General features: G+C 42.7%; 1 protein-coding gene across 1 annotated transcript; it reads left to right on the top strand.

Annotated features, from left to right (window-relative positions):
* Window positions 1–395: 395 nt before the first annotated feature.
* LOC138954828 (arginine--tRNA ligase, cytoplasmic-like) lies at window positions 396–4,510 on the top strand (the record flags this gene model as incomplete). The annotated part of the gene is given in 3 exon segments (XM_070326593.1): window positions 396–454; window positions 2,359–2,603; window positions 3,518–4,510. Coding segments are annotated over 3 exon segments (414 nt in total), but the record flags the coding sequence as incomplete, so codon positions are not given.
* Window positions 4,511–22,079: the final 17,569 nt, after the last annotated feature.

The raw sequence follows: 22,079 nt of genomic DNA, 5'->3' as shown, positions 1-22,079 counted from the left end.
AGCAGATCCATCGAGAACTTTGGCCGTGCATCGCGAACACACACACACACACACCATGACACGCACATACACACACACACACACACACACACACACACACACACACACACACACACACACACACACACACACACACACACACACACACAGACACAAGCCGTATATATATATATAGCTATGCACGCGTGTAAGTGTGTGTGTGTGTGTACGCCCGTGTAGGTGTGTGTGTGTCTGTGTGTGTATGTCTGTGTGTGTGTCTGTTTGTGTTTGTGTGCGTGCGTGCTCGCGTGTGTGTTCGTGCGTGCGTGCGTACATGATGTTTCTGCATGTTACGAGAACTTTATGGGGTGTCAGTTCTGAATATTGACATTGTTGTGTTTTCATGTGGTCAATAGATGCTGGACGATCGGGGCAACACGGCTGCCTACCTGCTGTACGCGCTGACTCGAATCAGGTGGGTGCTTTACCTGCACTTTGAACACTTAAAGCCGAGCATCCGTCTCCAGGAGCCGTACAAAGCCTTGTTATAACGGCCACAGAGCTAAACACAAGATTTTCGGAAATAACTCTCGTCGGGTTTTTATGGGTTGTGAAAGAGTGAATACCCTTGCTTTTCCTCTGACAAATGATTTAGCTCGTGCTCTTGTCCACGTGTGTCCGACACACCCCTCGCTTGTGATTGGCCTGCAATGAGCATCCGAGTAATAACAAACAAAAAATTTAAAAGCAACGGCATTCACTTTTTCACAACCCATACAAACCCGACAGAGGTATTTCCGAAAATCGTCTATTTAGCATTGCCAGCACGAGAAACTAAGGCTTCATCTGCCGCGCACCAATGATGGCCTTGGTAATCCTGTGTAGGCTAACTGAGAGTGCTGTTGCTATACCTCTAGTTCCGATTCCAGTTTGAAAAAAAAAACAAGTCGCGTAAGGCGAAAATACAATATTTAGTCAAGTAGCTGTCGAACTCACAGAATGAAACTGAACGCAACGCAACGCAGCAAGACCGTATACTCGTAGCATCGTCACTCCACCGCCCGTGGCAAAGGCAGTGCACGTGGAATTGACAAGAAGAGCGGGGTATTCGTTGCGCTGAGAAGGATAGCACGCTTTTCTGTACCTCTCTTCGTTTTAACTTTCTGAGCGTGTTTTTAATCCAAACATATCATATCTATATATTTTTGGAATCAGGAACCAACAAGGAATAAGATGAAAGTGTTTTTAAATTGATTTCGAAAAAAACAATTGATAATAATTTTTATATATTTAATTTTCAGAGCTTGTTTTTAATCCGAATATAACATATTTATATGTTTTTGGAATCAGCAAATGATGGAGAATAAGATAAACGTAAATTTGGATCGTTTTATAAATTTTTATTTTTTTTTACAATTTTCAGATTTTTAATGACCAAAGTCATTAATTAATTTTTAAGCCACCAAGCTGAAATGCAATACCGAACCCCGGGCTTCGTCGAAGAGTACTTGACCAAAATTTCAACCAATTTGGTTGAAAAATGAGGGCGTGACAGTGCCGCCTCAACTTTCACGAAAAGCCGGATATGACGTCATCAAAGACATTTATCAAAAAAATGAAAAAAACGTTCGGGGATTTAATACCCAGGAACTCTCATGTCAAATTTCATAAAGATCGGTCCAGTAGTTTAGTCTGAATCGCTCTACACACACACACACACACACGCACACGCACACACACACACACGCACGCACATACACCACGACCCTCGTTTCGATTCACCCTCGATGTTAAAATATTTAGTCAAAACTTGACTAAATATAAAAAGAAGAAGACTGAGAACAGTAATTCGTGAAAGAGAGGTTCAGTGTACTCATGTTTGTCCATGTTACACTATTTCTAAACAGGGGTTCTCTGCACTACTTACTTCTTCTACATTTTGTTTGGGTTCTTTTTTTTGTGGGGGGGGGGGGGTATTTCTCATTGGATTCATTGTAGAGTATTACTGTAATGATGTCTTTGTCTTTTGCTCGATCCGTCCCTCTCCATATACCCAGGTTTATCGCCAGTCTAGCCAACGTGAGCCAGTAACAGCCGAGGAGAGAGGGGGGGGGGGGGTTGGTATTTCCCAATGTGTTAACGTTCATTGAAGAGTTTCGCTGTAATTATGTCTTTGTCTTTCGCTCAATTATCTCCCTCTCCCTAGGTCTATCGCCCGTCTAGCCAACATGAGCCAGGTACAGGCGAGAGGAAGGGAAGGGAAGGGAAGGGGGGGGGGGGGGGGGGAGGGGGGGGTATTTCTCAATGTATTCATTGAAGAGTTTCACTGCAATAATGTCTTTGTTTTTCGCTCGATTCTGTCCCTCTCCCTCTACCCAGGTCTATCGCCCGTCTAGCCAACGTGAGCCAGGAACAGCTGAGGAAGGCTGCGGAGACTACCCCGCTAGACCTCTCCCACCCCAGCGAGTGGAAGATGGCCAAGTGTGTGCTGCGCTTCCCAGACATCGTGGTTCGAATCCTCGACGACCTGCTGATGCACTCCCTGTGCGAATACCTGTACGACCTGAGCTCTGTCTTCACCGAGTTCTACGAGAACTGTTACTGTGTGGAGAAAGACAAACAGGGTGGGTTGAGTGTGTGTGTGTGTGTGTGTGTGTGTGTGTGTGTGTGTGTTTGTGTGGGGGTGTGGGGGTGTGTCTGCGTGTGTGTGTGTGTGTGTGTGTGTTTGTGTGGGTGTGTGTGTGTGTGTGTGTGTATGTGTGCGTATGTGTGCGCGCGGTTATCACACACTTTTCCGTCAGTGAATCAGATCGGAGTGAGTGTAAGGGAGATAAATCATTCATCGAGAGCCTTACAGCTGGTCATGCTATGTTTATCTCCCTTCGGTTTCCCTTATTGGCCGCCGGTGTCACGAACTGAAAACTCTGCCTGAACAATCCTTCTCATTGCGGTCAATGCGCATGCGCTAACACGGGGAGATTGATTAGGTCGTGAACAACCTAACCCTAACCCTTACCCTAATCCTAACCCTAACCCTAACCCATGGTTCGTTCGGTCAAAGGGTCGCATTTTTTAAGTCCAAGACTGATTGGCGCATGCGCATTGACCGCAATGAGAAGGATTGTTCAGCAGAGTTTCAGTTCGTGACACCGGTGTGGACATTGCAAAGTGGCTGGGAACCATACTTCAGCGGCAAATCTTGTTTTTGTTTTAAACAAAAGACGGGAGGAAATGTTTGGAGAATCTTTAACAATCGACGAACGAACAACATTTTCTTTCTGTCTTAGGCTTGGAGTTCAGCCCAAAATATATTTCACAGTGCTACTCTGTGTTTGAGATTTTCCACGGGTAGCACTGTAAAATAATAATGCAGCATTTTGATGTCTGTCTGAATGGAAGAAGAAACATTTCCGACCCTTCTTCGTCTTGAAATCAAATTTAAAATATTAGTTAAATGTAAGTTAGAAAAGAGTGAGCGCCTGTTGTATGACACACCGCAAAGAAGTCAGTATGTGTAAGTGTTGTTTGTGTGTTGCAGGTAAGATCGTCAAGGTCAACATGTCGCGACTCCTGCTGTGTGAGGCCGTGGCGAGCACCATCAGCACTGCATTCCGCATCCTGGGCGTCAAGCCTGTGGAGAAAATGTAGCTCTCTGGTCATCGATCGCTCGATCTGGCGTCCTCTGTTCGTGACGTCGTACTTCACTCTGACTTTAGCTGTACTTGTGACGTCATCCTTCGCTCCGTCGTCATCTTTACTCAAGACGTCATCCTTCACTCTGTCGTCATCTGCACTCGTGACGTCACCCTTCACTCCGTCGTCATATGTGCGCATGACGTCAACCTGCACTCTGTCGTCATATGTTGAGTGTGTGTGACGTAATGCCATGCTCTGACGTCATCTTTGCACATCTTGCATCTGGCGTTTTGACGTCAGTCAACGTGACGTCCTGTTCTTACATCCACAGTCAACATCCACAATAGTGCCTGGTGTAGGACGGTGGATTAACGGAATACAGTTCGAAAGTGCTGAAGTCTTAGTTATGAGGATGGTGTACGTTAGTTTGTTTCCACAACCAGAAAAAAAACTACTTTAACAGATATTTTTCTTCTTCTATTGTATCATTTGGAATCAAGATTAGAAGTAGGAGTGGATTTCGTTCTTCGTTTTATTGAACTTTTTGCCTTGGCGTTGGGTAGAAAAAAACTTGTTGAGTACTTATTTGAAATTAGAACTCTTTCAGTGCTCTGTGTAACTTCAGTGTTGTAGGATGAGAGTCTGTGAAGCCTTAATTAAGCTCACTTTAAAAAACACCAAGCGTCCATAAGTTGTTGATAGCTTTCCGTTTAAGATTAATTGAGATTGTTTTCTTGCTTTCCATTTAAGATTAATTAAGGTTTTTAACTGACTTGTTAAACAGTTATGGACGTGTTTCTTTTTCTTCTTTTTTTTTCCAAAACGAGAGCAATGGTGCTGTCTCTTTGACAAGTGCCTGCTGATGATTGAGAATAAAGGGTTCATCTCTACATCACACTCTATGTCTGTCTTCATGTCTCACAGGCTGCATATCTGCCTCAACTGTCTGTCTGTCTGTCTGTCTGTGTCTAAGCGTGTGTGTGTGTCAGTTTGTTTGTGTGTGTGTGTGTGTGTGTGTGTGTGTGTGTGTGTGTGTGTGTGTGTGTGTGTGTGTGCACTGTCCTGAGTGTCTGCGTGTGTGTGTATGTATGTATGTGTGTGTGTTTGTGTGTGTTTGAGTGTGCTTGTGTGTGTGTGTGTGTGTGTGTGTGTGTGTGTGTGTGTGTGTGTGTGATTGTGCTGTTCCCGTGAGAAAGACTGAATAGAAATATCAGACACTGAGGTTAACACGTGCCGTAAGGTATATGTAGAGGTTACACGCCGAGTCTCAGTGATTATCAAAAATAATGGTCGAAGTTAGCGGATCATGAAAAATGCGAGCTTTAGCGAGCTTTTTCATGACCGCGAACTGAGACCATTATTTTTTATAATCACTGAGACGAGGTGTGTAACCTCTTTATTCCTCCTTTCTTCAGTTATTCAAAGAAAAGAGGAGTTTTTTTGCGAAAGTTTGATCGAATCCTATTCTCTCAACCAGTCAACCTGCGCAGGCGATCGATTAATGCGCGGTTGTATAGTTCCGTGCAAATCATTCCATTCTGTTAACACTTCTTGTCAGTTTTCCTATTTTGGGCTAAAATCAAGTACACAGATATGCTGTTATTCTGCTGTGGCGGCAAAGGCAGATATTGTGTGTTCTGTATATGTTTTGGTATCGCTAAGGATAATGTTTTTTCGTCAAATGGGACTAGCAGACGAACTTTTGCACCCGTGTTCCAACGTTAAAAACTGTATGAAGTTCAGTTTTCTGGGGAAAATAGTGTATGAAACCCCTTTATGTTGTTTAAATTGATGAGATGTGTGCATTTGGTTGCGTGTGATCTGTTTATTAAATGAAATATTGTTGAAAACTGACCGTCGGATTGCAGTCTGTTGTCGAAGGAACTGAGTGAAAAGAAGGGGAACTACTCTTGTCGCTAGACAAAGTATGAGTTACTTGCCTTGGGAAATTGCTTGTGATGAACGGTTTGACCACGGCAGATCTGGATTCAGAAAACAACCGAACTCATGGATTTTATATGGAGATTCATGTGTTCAGGCCTGTAGTTGTTAATTTAAATGCGGTATGTTTGTATTGTTTGCTCCAGAGATGTATACTTCGAACATTAGAGCGTTCGGAACTTTTCAGTCGCGAAAAGTAGTACCGAAACAGAACAACCTCTCAACCCATTGCACTATCGAGGATTCAGGCTGTTGCTGGGTCGTTATTTGTTTGGTTGCTGGGTCATTATCGAAAAATAACTACCCCTACAAGTTTACAGAGGTAAAGAAGCAGAGGGGGGAATAAGCATGTTTATCACACACACACACACACACACACAGGAAATTTGGCAGAGAGGAAACAAGACTAACACACATATGCGCATACACACGAACGCGCGCACTCACGCAAGCACACACACACACACACACACGTGGCTTACGTTTTGGGCGGAAAGGGGACATTATCGGTCATTATGCAACAGGAAACGACAACTCTAGCAAAACATTAATGACACGGCGACCTATTACCCTCCCTTGCAATGGCTTCTACGCTGTGTCATCATCGGTGTTTCAACTTTATGACCTTGAGCGGACTATCATCAGGCTCAGTGAAGTGAGGTAGCTGTACACGCAATAAGGGAGCTTGTTGGTTTTCTGTGGCTTTGTGCGTGCGTGCCAGTGTTGTGCATTTGTGCACGAGTGTATTTGTGCACGTGTGCGTGTTTGTGTTGGTGTGTGTGAGAGAGAGAGAGAGGGGGGGGGGGGGGGGGGGGCAGGAAGAATACTAGACAGATAGGAAACAAGACTTGACTAAATGTAAAAAAGACATTCTGGAAACAGGGCAGACTGGAAACAAGACAGGCAGGAAACAAGATAAACAGGAAACAATTTAAGACAGGCAGGAAACAGGGCAGAGAAGAAACAAGACAGCGAGAAAACAAGACTGAGTGGAAACATGTTAAATAGAAAACAAGACAGACAGGAAACAGGGCAGAGGAAAAACAAAACTGAGAGGAAACAAACAAAAGAGGAAACACGACAGAGAGGGGAAAAAAGTGAGAAAATAAGACTGAGAAATTGTTTGTTTGCTGTTTATCTGTTTTTCACGTGCCATTCAACCCGGATTCGACGTTGATCGCATCCTACTCTTTAAAAACTAATGATATTTAAAGCATATAACAGTGAAAGGTAAATGTTCCTTATTCATTCACAGTAGGTAAATATCTTGATCATTTTTTTTAAATGGAGGGGGGGGGGGGTCTTTTTCAAAACAATACACCACACTGTAGTTGCTTCGCCGTTATCTTTAATCGAATCTTTCAGTCAGTGCGTATTAAATCCACGAATAAGCATAATGAGTGTAACAGATCGCCTGTAAACGAACACATAACTATTTCAGATCTGAAACATGAAGGGTCGTAGTTATTCACAGAATAAGGAGCGTCTCTGATCATAGGTTCATGTGCTAATTGTGCTATTGATTACAAGACTTGGTCACAATACAGAGACATGTCATTTTCTTCCCGGCATCTCAGGCAACGCGCAGCGCAGAAATGTTAATTGCCCTGTACTTTTCTAGGTGTGTGTGTGTGTGTGTGTGTGTGTGTGTGTGTGTGTGTGTGTGTGTGTGTGTGTGTGTGTGTGTGTACCCCCGTTTCCACAGGTTTGGTTGCCTAAATCACCATAAGGCAACCATCCACACGTGGATGGCAACCTAAACTCTGGATGGCAACCTAATTGTGTGGATGGTCGCTTCATTTAACACCGTTAAATTGACTTTTTTGACGGAAAGAATGTCATAACAATGTTCAAAATGACATTCTTTCCGTCCTCTATAGGCGACGAAATAGGTCAAATTTTGTGCATTTTTTAGTGCAAAATTCTTCGATGCCGGAGCGAGTACTGCACCCAGTGCTGTTGTAGTGCAAGTGCACTAGAAAGGCACTACACCCAGTGCCGCCTCTTAGGTAACCATCCACACTTTAGGTACGTGTGTGTCACAGTGTGTGTGTGTGTTAGTGTGCCGGCGTCACTGTGTGTGTGTGTGCGTGTGTGTGTGTGTTAGTGTGCGTCACTGTCTGTCTGTGTGTGTGTGTGTGTGTGTGTGTGTGTGTGTGCGTCACTGTCTGTCTGTCTGTCTGTCTGTGTGTGTGTGTGTGTGTGTGTGTGTGTGTGTGTGTGTGTGTGTGTGTGTGTGTGTGTGTGTGTGTGTGTGTGTTAGTGTGCGTCACTGTCTGTCTGTCTTTGTCTCTCTCTGTCTCTGTGTCTCTCTCTGCAAAATCAGAATAAATGCAAATGCATGAATCTTGTTCTTTCTCCTGTTTAACACTTGAACAGTCACCTCAAAAATGAAAACTGTTTGAATTGAAACGCACCAGTTTAGTTTAAAAGCTTCCGCCCGGAACACTGAAAATCTTGTCCTTACTTTTCTGCTTCGTGACAGTTTTATTAAACGCAAAATGTTACACGTTTGAAATTATCGCATCTAGTTCGAAAGGTCTATTCATACTGTTCAGTGCCGGACGAAACTGAAATAACTGAGGCTGTGTTTATGCAGATTGTAGTTTGATGGGATAAACGTCGCTTGTTTATTCTCTCAGGTGCCAGGATATTGGTTCCGTAAATCTCTCGCTTGCTCCATTACACATGTCGTATGCCTTTAGAGCGCTTTATTTGGTTATTGGAGTTTTGCGGGATATTTTCCGGTTTTCTTCTCTTTCTTTTATTTCTTCTTCCAATTCGTTGGTGTTTTCCTGTCGAACAGTTTAAAATCAGCAGCAAAATATGGAGTAAAGCGGGTGATCGGGAACATAATTTTTTTTCCCCATGTTAGAGTCTCCGATGAGAGTAAATTCTATTAGTATTATCATGATTGCAGTGGCGTAGGATTCGGGAGTATACTCTGAAAGCCCAACAAAGTATCGACATGCCAGCATTATTCTCTTTCTTTCTTACGTCCCTTCTTACTTGAGTCGCACTTACTCTTCATCGGGCATGATCTTGTGTTCAAATACATGTGGATACGTACGGTAGGTAACCTTTGGCATTAAAATGAAAAACAATGATATGATGGAAGGTGGCCGAGCCCATTTCTTTATCAGTCTGTGAGGTTTTAGGTCGTGCGAACGGGTAGGTTGTGTGTATGCGTGTGTGTGTGTGTGTGTGTGTGTGTGTGTGTGTGTGTGTATGTGCGTGCGTGCGTGCGTGTGTGTGTGTTAAACTATGTGCGTGCGTGTGTGTGTGTGTGTGTGTGTGTGTGTGTGTTAGACTATGTGTGTGTGTGTGTGTTACACTATGTGTGTGTGTGTGTGTGTGTGTGTGCGTGTGTGTGTGTGTTAGACTATGTGTGTGTGTGTGTGTGTGTGTGTGTGTGTGTGTGTGTGTGTGTGTGTGTGTGTGTGTGTGTACACATTTTCTTTGTTTGCAGAGAAATAATAATCTTTTCTTCCCACTCATGCAAAGTACTTTTGTTTTGGAGGAAGAAAGTCACTTTAAATGTAAAATGTGAAGGAAGCCACGTTGGTGACTTTGTCTTTGATACCGGACAAAGTATACATCAAAGTTATGTGGCAAGTGTTGATAAAATATTCATTGCTTTGCCTACGATTTCCTGAAACTTGGCTCAATATTTTAATACCAACCATGTGCGGGAAGTGCAGTAATTCGTCCGCGGATATTCAGTTACATTTAAATGCATTGAGATTTTTCTTTACTAACCACGGACAATCAACGCTGAGTTTACGCCGAGAGTGATTTGTTTGTTTGTTTGTGTATCGCAGTTTGATTGAGAGCATACTGATTTTTAACATTGTGACATGGTATGGTACCACAAATGTTAAAAACAAAGCTAAACTCCACCGCATTGTTGCGACGGCTAGCAAGGCAAGCTTGTTGGGCAACCCCAACGACAGCTGACCAGTCTCTACGAAGCTGCCATTAAGCGGAAAGCTCTCAAAATTGTCCGTGATCCGATCCATCCTCTCAACCCCTGTTTCGAAATTCTCCCTTCAGGTAAACGTTATAAGGTCCCTTTGGCACGCAAAAACCAGTTTAAAAAGTCATTCCTGCCTTCTGCAGTCACCATTTTAAATTCTTCTCGCATCACGTAGAGGCTGGTCGGCTGGGAAAAAACAAACAATGTGTACATGTGAAGGTGTGTGGGAAATATTTGTAATGTGATTACTCGGCTGTGAAACCCAACTCCTGTGATATGAGAGGGTAAATTTACATAGTGCAATATCATATTTGATTGTATCCCTTTTATGTTTTATGTTTTATGTGTGTCGTCCTATACAATTGTTGTTATAATCGTTTACAGGCAGGCAGGGTGTGCCGAAGAAAAATTTCCATTTTTATGTAATATTTTAATGGACAATAAAGTGCTGTTATTGTTATTGTTATTATTGTTTGTTTGCTTAACGCCCAGTCCACCACGAAGGGTGATATCAGGGCGGTGCTGCTTTGACATTTAACGTGCGCCACACACAAGACAGAAGTCGCGTCACAGGCTTCATGTCTCACCCAGTCACATTATTCTGACACCGGACCAACCAGTCCTAGCACTAACCCCATAATGCCAGACGCCAGGCGGAGCAGCCACTAGATTGCCAATTTTAAAGTCTTAGGTATGACCCGGCCGCACGTAGGGGGGGAATCGCGACGAGGGTGTGGTGTATGTGTGTGTGTGTGTGTGTGTGTGTGTGTGTGTGTGTGTGTGTGTGTGTGTGTGTGTGTCTGTGTCTGTGTCTGTGTGTCTGTGCGTGTGTATGTGTAGAGCGATTCAGACTAAACTACTGGACCAATCTTTATGAAATTTGACATGAGAGTTCCTGGGAATGATAGACCCTATCCCCGGACTTTTTTTTCTTTTTTTCGATAAATGTCTTTGATGACGTTATATCCGGCTTTTTGTAAAAGTTGAGGCGGCACTTGTTGAGGCGGTCTGTTTGGCGCGGTAGCGGTTGCGCTGTGCTTCATAGCACGCTTTACTGTACCTCTCTTCGTTTTAACTCTCTGAGCGTGTTTTTAATCCAAACATATCATATCTATATGTTTTTAGAATCAGGAACAGACAAGGAATAAGATGAAATAGTTTTTAAACGATTTCGGAAATTTAATTTTGATCATAATTTTTATATTTTTAATTTTCAGAGCTTGTTTTTAATCCAAATATAACATATTTATATGTTTTTGGAATCAGAAAATGATGAAGAATAAGATAAACGTAAATTTGGATCGTTTTATAAAAGAATTTTTTTTTACAATTTTTAGATTTTTAATGACCAAAGTCATTAATTAATTTTTAAGCCACCAAGCTGAAATGCAATACCGAAGTCCAGCCTTCGTCGAAGATTGCTTGGCCAAAATTTCAATCAATTTGATTGAAAAATGAGGGTGTGACAGTGCCGCCTCAACTTTTACAAAAAGCCGGATATGACGTCATCAAAGACATTTATCGAAAAAAAAGAAAAAAACGTCCGGGGATATCATTCCCAGAAACTCTCATGTCAAATTTCATAAAGATTGGTCCAGTAGTTTAGTCTGAATCGCTCTACACACACACACACACACACACACAGACACACACAGAGACAGACACACACACACACACACACACACACACACACACACACACACACACACACACAGACAGACACACACACACACATACACCGTGACCCTCGTCTCGATTCCCCCTCTATGTTAAAACATTTAGTCAAAACTTGACTAAATGTAAAAAGCATACCATGCACTTTGCATAAAGAGGAGCAACTCTACGTTGGACAGCAAAATGTAGACGGACAACATGAATGTCAGACATGGTGCACCAACCGAACTCAGGTAAAAAAAAATAATAAAAAAAACAAGAATTGTAAATTATTTGAACGTTTAATTATTGACAAAACAAAACGTTACATTAATATTACGTCGACCCAGTGGTCTTTTAAGCAGCCACTTTTGATACAAATAATAAACTTATCTCAAAATCGTCGATGAAACTCGCTTGCAGGATTCCGGCGACGGAATGATTTTGATCGAAGATTTTGTAATAAGTTCATTATTTGTATCATATGTTTGTCTGTCTGTCTACGTAAAAGATCACCGGGTCGACGTACTGTAAATGTAATGTTTTATTATGTCAATAATTAAACGTTTCAAAAACCTGCAATTATTCTTTTTTGATTGTGAATTTTGGAATTTAAGCAGCCTGTCTGTTTTCGGATTTCGAACTCGGATAATGAAAAGAACGGCGTTGTTATGTGCGGAGTGTTTAACAGCAAAGAGACGGTTTCCACCTGAAAACTGTCACATATCTTTCTAGTACTTTTAAGTTCGTAGAAGTGTGCATGGATTTTGGAAACGAGCTTTTGCACTATGAGAGATAGGGGATCAAGATTAAAGGCACAGTAAGCCTCCCGTAAACCATCGCAGATACTGTCAGGCTTTTACACACAGTACAAACACCCTTCCATTTGAACGCTCACCGAACAGGAACATCCTAGGTGCCCTACGTAAAAAGCTAGCAATTTTCAAAGAATTAATTTTGCGGATTGTCTGTCAGACAATCGGACGGTGCTTTTCTGCCCACCCCCCTCCCCCCCCCCCCCCCCCCCCCCCCCCCGAAAAACAAACAAACACCGAACTGCACAAAGAACAGCAAAATGCATTTCAAAAAGCGTTCTTAAACAGGAAACCGCCCGAATGTAAGTGTTTTCATGCGTGCATTGCATGCATGCTATCGAACGACTACAATCACATTGACAATACACACGATTTTCTGTTGGGCTAAAAATCAGAGACGAAAAATGAACTCTGAACTGCTGAACAGAATTATACGAACCACTGATTGCAAACCGCTCACGCGAACCTTTCGTAGCGTGTAGTGGCAGCCCACGAAAGGTATATAGAGAATACTACATGGCTTGCTGTGTCGTACCAGATTTACACGAGTTGTTTTTTTAAATATTGAACTGCGAGTGAAAGCGAGCTGTTCACTATTTGAAAAAGCAACGAGTGTAAATCTGGTACGACACAGCGAGCCATGTAGTATTCTGTTTATCTTACATACTGTACTTACGTGTATTTTACTGAAAATGTCTTGCAGTTGAGGCAGCTAAATTGAAGACGCTTGTTTTGGAACCTCGATCTCTTCTAAAGCCTCGTGCAATATATTACGTCAAAGTAAAGAAACGTCACTCTGAAAGTGTGGCGTGACGTGTTAGTTCTAAAGATTCATCGAGGGTAATTAGCGAGCGCAATTTTTGTTTCTATTATGACGTTTGTCTCGGTGACTTTGGCATCATAAGCAGTGGAAAAACAGGTCCCTGCCAGACTTGCTTGACATGACCTCATTTACATGATATACACACGTGTGATTTGAACGATTCTTAGGCCTAAACAAAAAATAGGTGTGGTTACGGTAACCCGACCTACCCTATTTTTAGGGGCCGACCCTATAACTTGTTATTACATTTGTAAAAAAAAATAAATTAAAAAAAAAAGATTGCAGAAAACGCAATGAAAGCGAAAGCGCTCGAGTCGCACACTTATTTCCCTGTCAAGTAGGTTTAATTTGTACACATTAGAAAAAAAAGTTTTAAAAAAAAAGCGATTGCCTACCTTCCTACCCTATTTTGTTTTGCTATGTTACCTTAACCACACCTTTTTTTTTTGTTGGCCTTATCTCACGGGTGTCTCTCTCACGTATGTAGGATACATATTGGTTACACACTCCGAGTTCTGATTATCTTGCATATTTTCCCGAGGGTCGATTTTCAGGTATTACCGAGCCTTTGGGGAGGTAATACATGAAAATCGACCCGAGGGGAAATATGCAAGATATTCAGGACGAGGTGTGTAAGCTATTTATCCCATTACTCCGACGTTTTCATTACAAACACTTACTTTTTCCACTAAAACCTGCCCGTGCCTGTTTTCAGCTTGCCAAAAGCCTCCGCAGTCGAAATTCATGTCAATGAATTCATGCGCAAAGCTGGTTCCCATTTGTCAGCATAATGGACGGCGTCATTCGACTTGCATGATTACATTCAGTCATTCATATTGCTTATAAAAAGGTCTGCTATCTGCTTTTGCATTTTGAAAGTCATTTTAAAATATCCCTGTGTATATTTGACATCGGCTTTCGTTATACTCAATTCGGCATACCGGGTTTATATTTTTACCAGAATTGCGCACGATAATGGCAGCGCAACAAATTCAGTTCGGGCCGTGCTGGTTTGATCGTTGACCCAAGTCAGTTCGCATGCAGTGTTACTGTTTGTCAGTCGGGGATAGAAATGTTGGCTGTCATCGCGCTGTTCTGTTTTGGTTTTCACACGTGGATCACTTACATATTACATATTCGGTCGTCGGGGTTTAGGTGAGCCAAAGCTTAAAGGCACAGTGCAGCTCACAGCCTTCGTTTTGCGTTTTTGTTGCAGCTGAGTGCATTTACAGTTCAAAAATCCTCCTATGGTAGTAAAACAAACCCAAAACTACCCAACGATGACATCTGTGAAGCTCGACAGTTTCTTGTTCACGCGAGTGCATAAATTAACGTAGTTATTACGTGGTGTTTGGTCGGAGTTCGATTCAACTGAGTGATTCCGGCCTCCATTTTGTTTTACACAAACTCATGATGACGTCTGACATAGTTTGCTAGTGACGTGTCTTTTTGTGCATGATGTGGTGATCTACCTGATCTAAATTTAGATCCAAAAATAGGTCAAGACCAGCCGGGTCCGAGTACGAAATTAATTCGTAAAAATATCGCAGTTCTTGACTCTTTGGGTGCAAGTCAATGAAACTTGGTAGTTCTTCTAACGGATAGCTGCCTGAGGTATGACTAAAAGCCCCAGGGGCTCCGTGCACCTGGATTTGACAAGTTCAGTACCTTTCAATACTTCGCCTGTTGTAGACGTTAAGCAATAAAGCTTGGAAGTTGTATGTCGGCACTGAGAGTCGGTCGCGGTACATCGCTTTCTACTTTGTCCCGGTCTTGAGTTTGAAACCTAAGGTTGGATACATCTAACACCTCACATCCTCTTCTCTTCCCCATATATCTTAACTGTATCTCCAACTTCTTTTCGTCTTCTTCTTTACACCCCCGGTATAGGGGTGTGTATAGGTTTCACTCGATGTGTTTGTGTGTTTGTGGCGGTATTTGTGTGTTTGTGTTCGCAAGTAGATCTCAAGAATGAACGGACCGATCGTCACCAAACTTGGTGAACAGGTTCTATACATTCCTGAGACGGTCCTTACAAAAATTGGGACCAGTCAAACACACGGTTAGGGAGTTATTGGTGGCTTAAAATTATACAACGACTTATAGACGGACACCCCCGTTGGTCAAAGGGAAATAACCTTCTCAGTTGGTGGCAGTGAGAATGGTTATTTCCCTTTGACCAACGGGGGTGTTTTTCTTATCAGAGGAATTTCTTGTTTCATTTTGGTGCCACTCCCTCATTTGTCGCTGAACCCCGCAGTTGACTCAACTCAGATCAGTTCACACAAGCCCGTCTAGCAGACGACAGTTCGAACAGTCTTGAACAGCACGGTTGCAAGCAGATTCAGCTATCAATCGAAGCAATAGACTTAAAGCCAAAGCAAATAACCAAATGACAAAACCTAACGTTTGATTTGACTTCATGGTGAGTCTTCTGATAATTTTTTTGGCGTTGGAATGGATCTCAACGGGTTCCCAGCTACGCCAACTTTTCCAGAGTTATGCACCGCAGGCATGCCTTCGACGATCGATGTCAGTTTCAGATTGAGTTTTCGAACTACCCAGGGCCGGACCAAGTTCGTTTGAGGGGGGGGGGGGTTCCAACTGAAGACAGGGGTCCAAAGTCCACATTTTTTTTCTCTGAGAGGTACATTGGATGGCCAGGGGGGGGGGGGGGGGGGTTTCCGGAACCCCAGGAACCCCCCCCCCCCCCCCCAGATCCGGCCCTGCTACCAGGTGACTGGGTTGTGTTTTGATTGCCTCTCTCTCTCTCTCTCTCTCTCTCTCTCTCTCTCTCTCTCTCTCTCTCTCTCTCTCTCTCTCTCTCTCTCTCTCTCTCACGGTTCTGTGTAGATGGCTGTCTGTGTAAAAATTAGGGAGTATCGTCCCTTGATCCCACTCGCGATACTCGTTGAACATGCCTTTGACCATGCAGTCGCTTCAGCCAGCGAAATATCTCGACTCCGCTCTTTAAATCCATGCAGAATGTGCGTATCGTATGAAGTATTCTTTATTTTCTCAATATTGACACATGTAGGCCTGTACCTATACGTGATATTGACTTTGACACCACAAAATATTTCAGTCGTATGTTGAAAAAAGTAGTCCATCTGTAAACTCTGAATATGACCTCTATAAATTATTCAATTGTACTCTGAAATCAAAGACAATGACCAATGACAGTTGAGATCGAAACTCGGTTGTGATGGGATATCCATTCATATGGTTGTGATGGAATATTCAGAATAATCACCTCCTCAGCTAACAGAGACAAAGAGGCAGGTCATGGAATAAGGCTTGTTTCGGCTTGCATTGGGAAACAGGGAAATGGATACCTGCTATTATTGCGTGGCTGGGTAATGGCGCGTTTCGCTAATTTCCAAAAACAGAACAAACTCGGTGTGACCTGTTGAAATGAGATACTTGTACACCGCGTATTTGAAAAAAATGGCAAGGGAAGAATGGATTTCACATAATTATGTCAAGTTAAAGTGGCAAGATCTTGCTGATATAAAATGAAGTAGCAAGCGATGGAATATCCGTAGATTAGTCACAACAACGATAATCCTTACCGCCCTCGTCACTTTAACACTTTAAAAAGATGGTGGCCTATGCAAGGCCATTAACGACCTGGAACGATGTTATGTCGTGATTGTAACTGATGTATAATATTTCGACGCATTACACTGGAACTAGAACAACGTTCATTGTTCAGTCAGAAAAATGACGATTAGAAAACGATGCCTGCACAAAAGATAAGCCTCCCTTCGCGGAGTCCATTTTGAAAAAGTAACGGAAACAAGGCTTTAAATTCAATCATTCAGCAACATTATACGTTTTTATCTACGCGACTTTCTAATGATGTTTCAGTGTATCTTTTTCGGCAGATTTGTACTGGAGTGTTTACGAATAAAGACACTAGAGTTGGCAGAGAGTGAACTTTTAAGTGCACGTGACCGTGAAGAAATCACGAGTGTTGGCAAAGAGTGTGACTTTAAGTGCAAGTGACCTCGAAGAAATCTCTTTTGTTGGCGGAGAGTGTGACTTTAAGTGCATAAGACCGCGAAAAAACCACTTGTGTTGGCAGAGAGTGAATGTTTAGGTGCACGTGTCCGTGAAGAAATCACTAGTGTTGGCAAAGAGTGTGACTTTAAGTGCATGTGACCGCGAACAAACCACTTGTGTTGGCAGAGACTGTGGCATATAATGCATATATATGAACTCGATGAAATCACTTGTGTTGGCAGAGATCGTGGCTTAAAGTGCATAATTATGACCGTGAAGAAATATCTTTTGTTGGCGGAGAGTGTGACTTTAAGTGCAAATTACCGTGAAGTAAACAGGACAGTCGAGGAGAGGCCCCGTTCTTGAACATGAGTTGAAACTTGAAACCTGTACTCTGAAATCAAAGACAATGACCAATGAAAGTGCATAATTATGACCGTGAAGAAATATCTTTGTTGGCGGAGAGTGTGACTTTAAGTGCAAATTACCATGAAGTAAACAGGACAGTCGAGGAGAGGCCCCGTTCTTGAACATGAGTTGAAACTTGAAACAGCAGGACTGTACTGGCAACCAAGTTACTACGACGTAAAAAAAAAAAAAAACCGTACTTCTACAAGACATTAATTGCGACATCGGAACGTTTGATTTCTGATTTGTTCACTGTACTTCTACAAGACATTGCGACATCGGAACGTTTGAGACCTGGTTGTTCACTGTACTTCCCAGACAGGCACAGAATTTGTGAAGAAATGTGAAGATTATAAAGTAAGGACAGACCTTCCGTGCGGAATTAATAACCGTTTCAGCCAACGAAAAAATAAACTGTGCTTTTAAGGTCAGCACAAGCTAGGCTAAAACTTTCAAAAAAGTCGTGTGCCAGACAAAATTGTCATGGTTTTAGAGAGAAACGCCGTGTTTATGCTGACAGAACGTGTGTGGGTAAGAGTTAACGTTTCGCAGTAAGCCATACATAGTTCAAGAAAGAAAGTCTTTTATGGAAACGAAAGACACAGACTAGAGACAGAAGTGAACACGTGGAAAACAAAAGTCTGCAGTGGGGTGAGGAATTATAACACGGAAGGTAAGTTCAACAGTTACCCAGAAGGGAAGAGGTACAGCGGGAATTTTCTGGCCCATAAAAAACTGCTGGTGTCAATGAAGACATACTGCAAATTACACAACTCCAGAGCAAGGGTTAGGGTTAGGGTTACGTAAGGTTGTAATCGAAAACATTCTCAAGTAGGAGAAGACACGATGACGTATTATGAACGCTCTGGAGTAAGTGAAGACTTTGAACAAAAAACAAGAATGGTAGGGAATTGGAACGTTTATTATCAACAAAACAAAACGTTACATTTACGTTTTATGCAAATGTAACGTTTTGTTTTGTTAAAGGTACTGAACTTGTCAAATCCAGGTGCACGGAGCCCCTGGGGCTTTTAGTCATACCTCAGGCAGCTATCCGTTAGAAGAACTACCAAGTTTCATTGACTTGCACCCAAAGAGTCAAGAACTGCGATTTTTTTACGAATTAATTTCGTACTCGGACCCGGCTGGTCTTGACCTATTTTTGGATCTAAATTTAGATTAGGTAGATCACCACATCATGCACAAAAAGACACGTCACTAGCAAACTATGTCAGATGTCATCATGAGTTTGTGTAAAACAAAATGAAGGCCAGAATCACTCAGTTGAATCGAACTCCGACCAAACACCACGTAATAACTAGGTTAATTTATGCACTCGCGTGAACAAGAAACTGTCGAGCTTCACAGATGTCGTGACGTCGTTGGGTAGTTTTGGGTTTGTTTTACTACCATAGGAGGATTTTTGAACTGTAAATGCACTCAGCTGCAACAAAAACGCAAAACGAAGGCTGTGAGCTGCACTGTGCCTTTAATAATAAACGTTCCAATTGCCTACCTTTCTTGTTTTTTGATTCTGAATTTTGGAATGTTAGCAGTCTATCTGTTTTTGAATTTAAGACTGGTCGTTCATTCTCAATAGCAAGACGCAAACACTTTGCGAACACGCGTTTGCTATATCATGACACGGGCAGGTCCAATAACATTTATTTAGAACATCTGTTTATCATTACACAGGTCGGACATGTTTATGACTTTTACAGGAAAAGGAAAAAAAATACATAGTTTACTGAATTGCGCTTCAGAGCGTAAGAAAATGACTTCAACATCAATGTTTCAACTAGACCCCCAGGAAAGCAGAATGTTACGGTGCGAGTAAATAGTAATAAAACCCGGCAGTATTTGATTATAGCAAGCATTAACCAGGCCATTGTTTATCGTCTCCTCAGGATTCTAATGCTATTCGAGATGACCGACACGGTTGGCCTAGTGGTACGGCGTCCGCCCCGTGATCGGGAGGTCGTGGGTCGTGGGTTCGAACCCCGGCCGGGTCATACCTAAGACTTTAAAATTGGCAGTCTAGTGGCTGCTCCGCCTGGCATCTGGCATTATGGGGTTAGTGCTAGGACTGGTTGGTCCGGTGTCAGAATAATGTGACTGGGTGAGACATGAAGCCTGTGCTGCGACTTCTGTCTTGTGTGTGGCGCACGTTATATGTCAAAGCAGCACCGCCCTGATATGGCCCTTCGTGGTCGGCTGGGCGTTAAGCAAACAAACAAACAAACAAACAAAGCTATTCGAGACCGCCCTCGACCAGCCACTTCGGAGATGCGCAACCGACAAATCTTTGAATGTCTTCACAGATTCATGAAATATGACGCTCCTGCACCACTTTAAATCATACCATCTGACCCAGATGTCAAGAAATGACCATAGATCACATTACAATCGCGTGTAGCCTTTCTCATGTGCTTGAAAGTCAAAATGTGCACATAATGCGCTTGAAATGTGTAAATACTTGAAGGCCAACGTTCACAAACACATTGAAGCAATGAAACAAATCGATGATATGATGCTATGACACCTTAGGCCAAAGTACAAACGGTAGTTTTGTGATGATATGTCATTTGTGAGGAATTACAGGTGATTTTGTGCAGAAACTTACGTCGCGTGTCTCCCTTCGGACAGAAAAATAATGGTGCAACCGCTTCGGACAGATTTGCCTAGTGCAACCACGGTATACGGTGTGAAATAGTTCCCAGTTAAATCGGGAAGTAAGGCAATGAATCAATTTGGCGTCTTCCCAGCACCTTAAAACCTCAAATTGTTAGTCAAACTGACTTTTCAGACTCTTAAAGGCACAGTAAGCCTCCCGTAAACCATCACAGAGCTCCCCGAGCGTCTACATACAGTACAAGCATACTTCCATTTAAACGCTCACCGAACGGGAACATCCTGGCTGCTTTCTGTCGAGCGTGAGAAATTTTCAAAGAATTTATTTTCGTGGACTTGGCCCTTTACAACAATGGCGCCTCGTTTTGGTGCTGGACGGCTGTTATGAATATCCCGGAAATCACGCCCGGACAGTAAGCCTCCCGTAAACCATCACAGATACTGTCAGGCTTTTACACACAGTACAAACACCCTTCCATTTGAACGCTCACCAAACGGGAACATCCTAGGTGCCCTACGTAAAGAGCGAGCAATTGTTAAAGAATTAATTTTGCAGATTGTCTCGAACACTTTTTGGACCCATCCTGAACTCAGGTCAAAAATGAGTTACTTCCCTTAAACTGGCGATAGCCGTGGATCGATGATTATCAGAATGTTTTTGGACCGTGGTGCGTTTTTGCGCTAGACCTAACTTTTAAAATCTAAATAATAAATTGACAGCTTGTTACACAAACATTCTTTAATCATAAAAGAATTCTTTTTTCATCAAGACAAGATCAGTGCAATTCGAAGTTGTGAAAGTTTGAAAAAAGAAAAGCCCGGAAGCAGGGTCACGCAAGGGTCGTTGCAGACGACGGTTTATGCGGCACTGATATCGCCGTTCCTCTCAGTGACAGTCAAAAGCCATCGCTAGAGTTCTTGTGAACCACAGCCGTTTGTTTCGTGCATAAAAACGTGCTATTGTAGATAAGCTCACATCGAGTCGCATTCAAATGACTAACTGACGACTACATTGTGAAAAAGGGAAACTGGATCACACGGGTTCACGATGGCTCAGGGGTAAGATAAACCACGCAAAAATAAATTCTTTGAAAATTGTTCGCTCTTTACGGAGGGCACCTAGGATGTTCTCAATCGGTGAGTGTTTAAATGAAAGGGTGTTTGTACTGTGTGTAAAAGCCTGACCGTATCTGTGATGGTTTACGGGAGGCTTACTGTGCCTCGATTGGGGACATTTTTAAAGTTCTTATTGCTACTTTCTTTTTAAAAATTTTTAAAAGACCCACACAAAAACTAATTAATTTCTCACATCTCTCTCTCTCTCTCTCTCTCTCTCTCTCTCTCTCTCTCTCTCTCTCTCTCTCTCTCTCTCTCTCTCTCTCTCTCTCTCTCTCTCTCTCTCTCTCTCTCTCTCTCTCTCTCACTTGAAACACACACACACACACACACACACACACACACACACACACACACACACACACACACACACACACACAAAGGGTCATCAAAGTTGTGTTCTTGGGCAGATAGCTGTACAATTCTGATTAGACCCAGATCTGTGATCTGAAATGAATGCAACGTAAGCGCTTTGACCGACATTTAATCGGACAGAGTCCACCTTCTTCTTCTTCTTCTTCTTCTTCTTCTGCGTTCGTGGGCTGACGTCTCGGTATGGAATTTTACGTGTATGACCGTTTTTACCCCACCATTTAGGCAGCCATACGCCGCTTTCGGAGGAAGCATGCTGGGTATTTTCGTGTTTCTATAACCCACCGAACTCTGACATGGATTACAGGATTTTTCCGTGCGCATTTGGTCTTGTGCTTGCGTGTACACACGAAGGGGGAAAAGCCACTAGCAGGTCGGAAAAATCTCCACACTTAACCCACCAGGCGGCCGCGGCCGGGATTCGAACCCTCGACCTTCCGATTAAGAGGCCGACGTCTTACCACCCCGCCACAGCGCCCGTCGACAGAGTCCACCAACTTGGCATGCAGAAATGAGACAAAATAGAGGAGAAATAAATCTTGTACGTGTGAAACTATTATTGAATGCGTGGTTCGATTGTTTAGAGATTGTGTAGCGTGTACAATGTATGGTCGCCACAGTCTCTGTTCCGGTAGCATACACGCAGCTCGATGCGTTTCCGCTTTCATTTCCAAAAACTAAACGAAAGGAAAATGGGGCGGAAATTTAAAAAGATTATCACCTG

This window comes from Littorina saxatilis, unplaced genomic scaffold, assembly GCF_037325665.1.
Source record: "Littorina saxatilis isolate snail1 unplaced genomic scaffold, US_GU_Lsax_2.0 scaffold_1121, whole genome shotgun sequence".
In the NCBI taxonomy this organism is placed as follows: domain Eukaryota; kingdom Metazoa; phylum Mollusca; class Gastropoda; order Littorinimorpha; family Littorinidae; genus Littorina; species Littorina saxatilis.
This window is presented reverse-complemented; position numbering and strand designations above follow the sequence as displayed.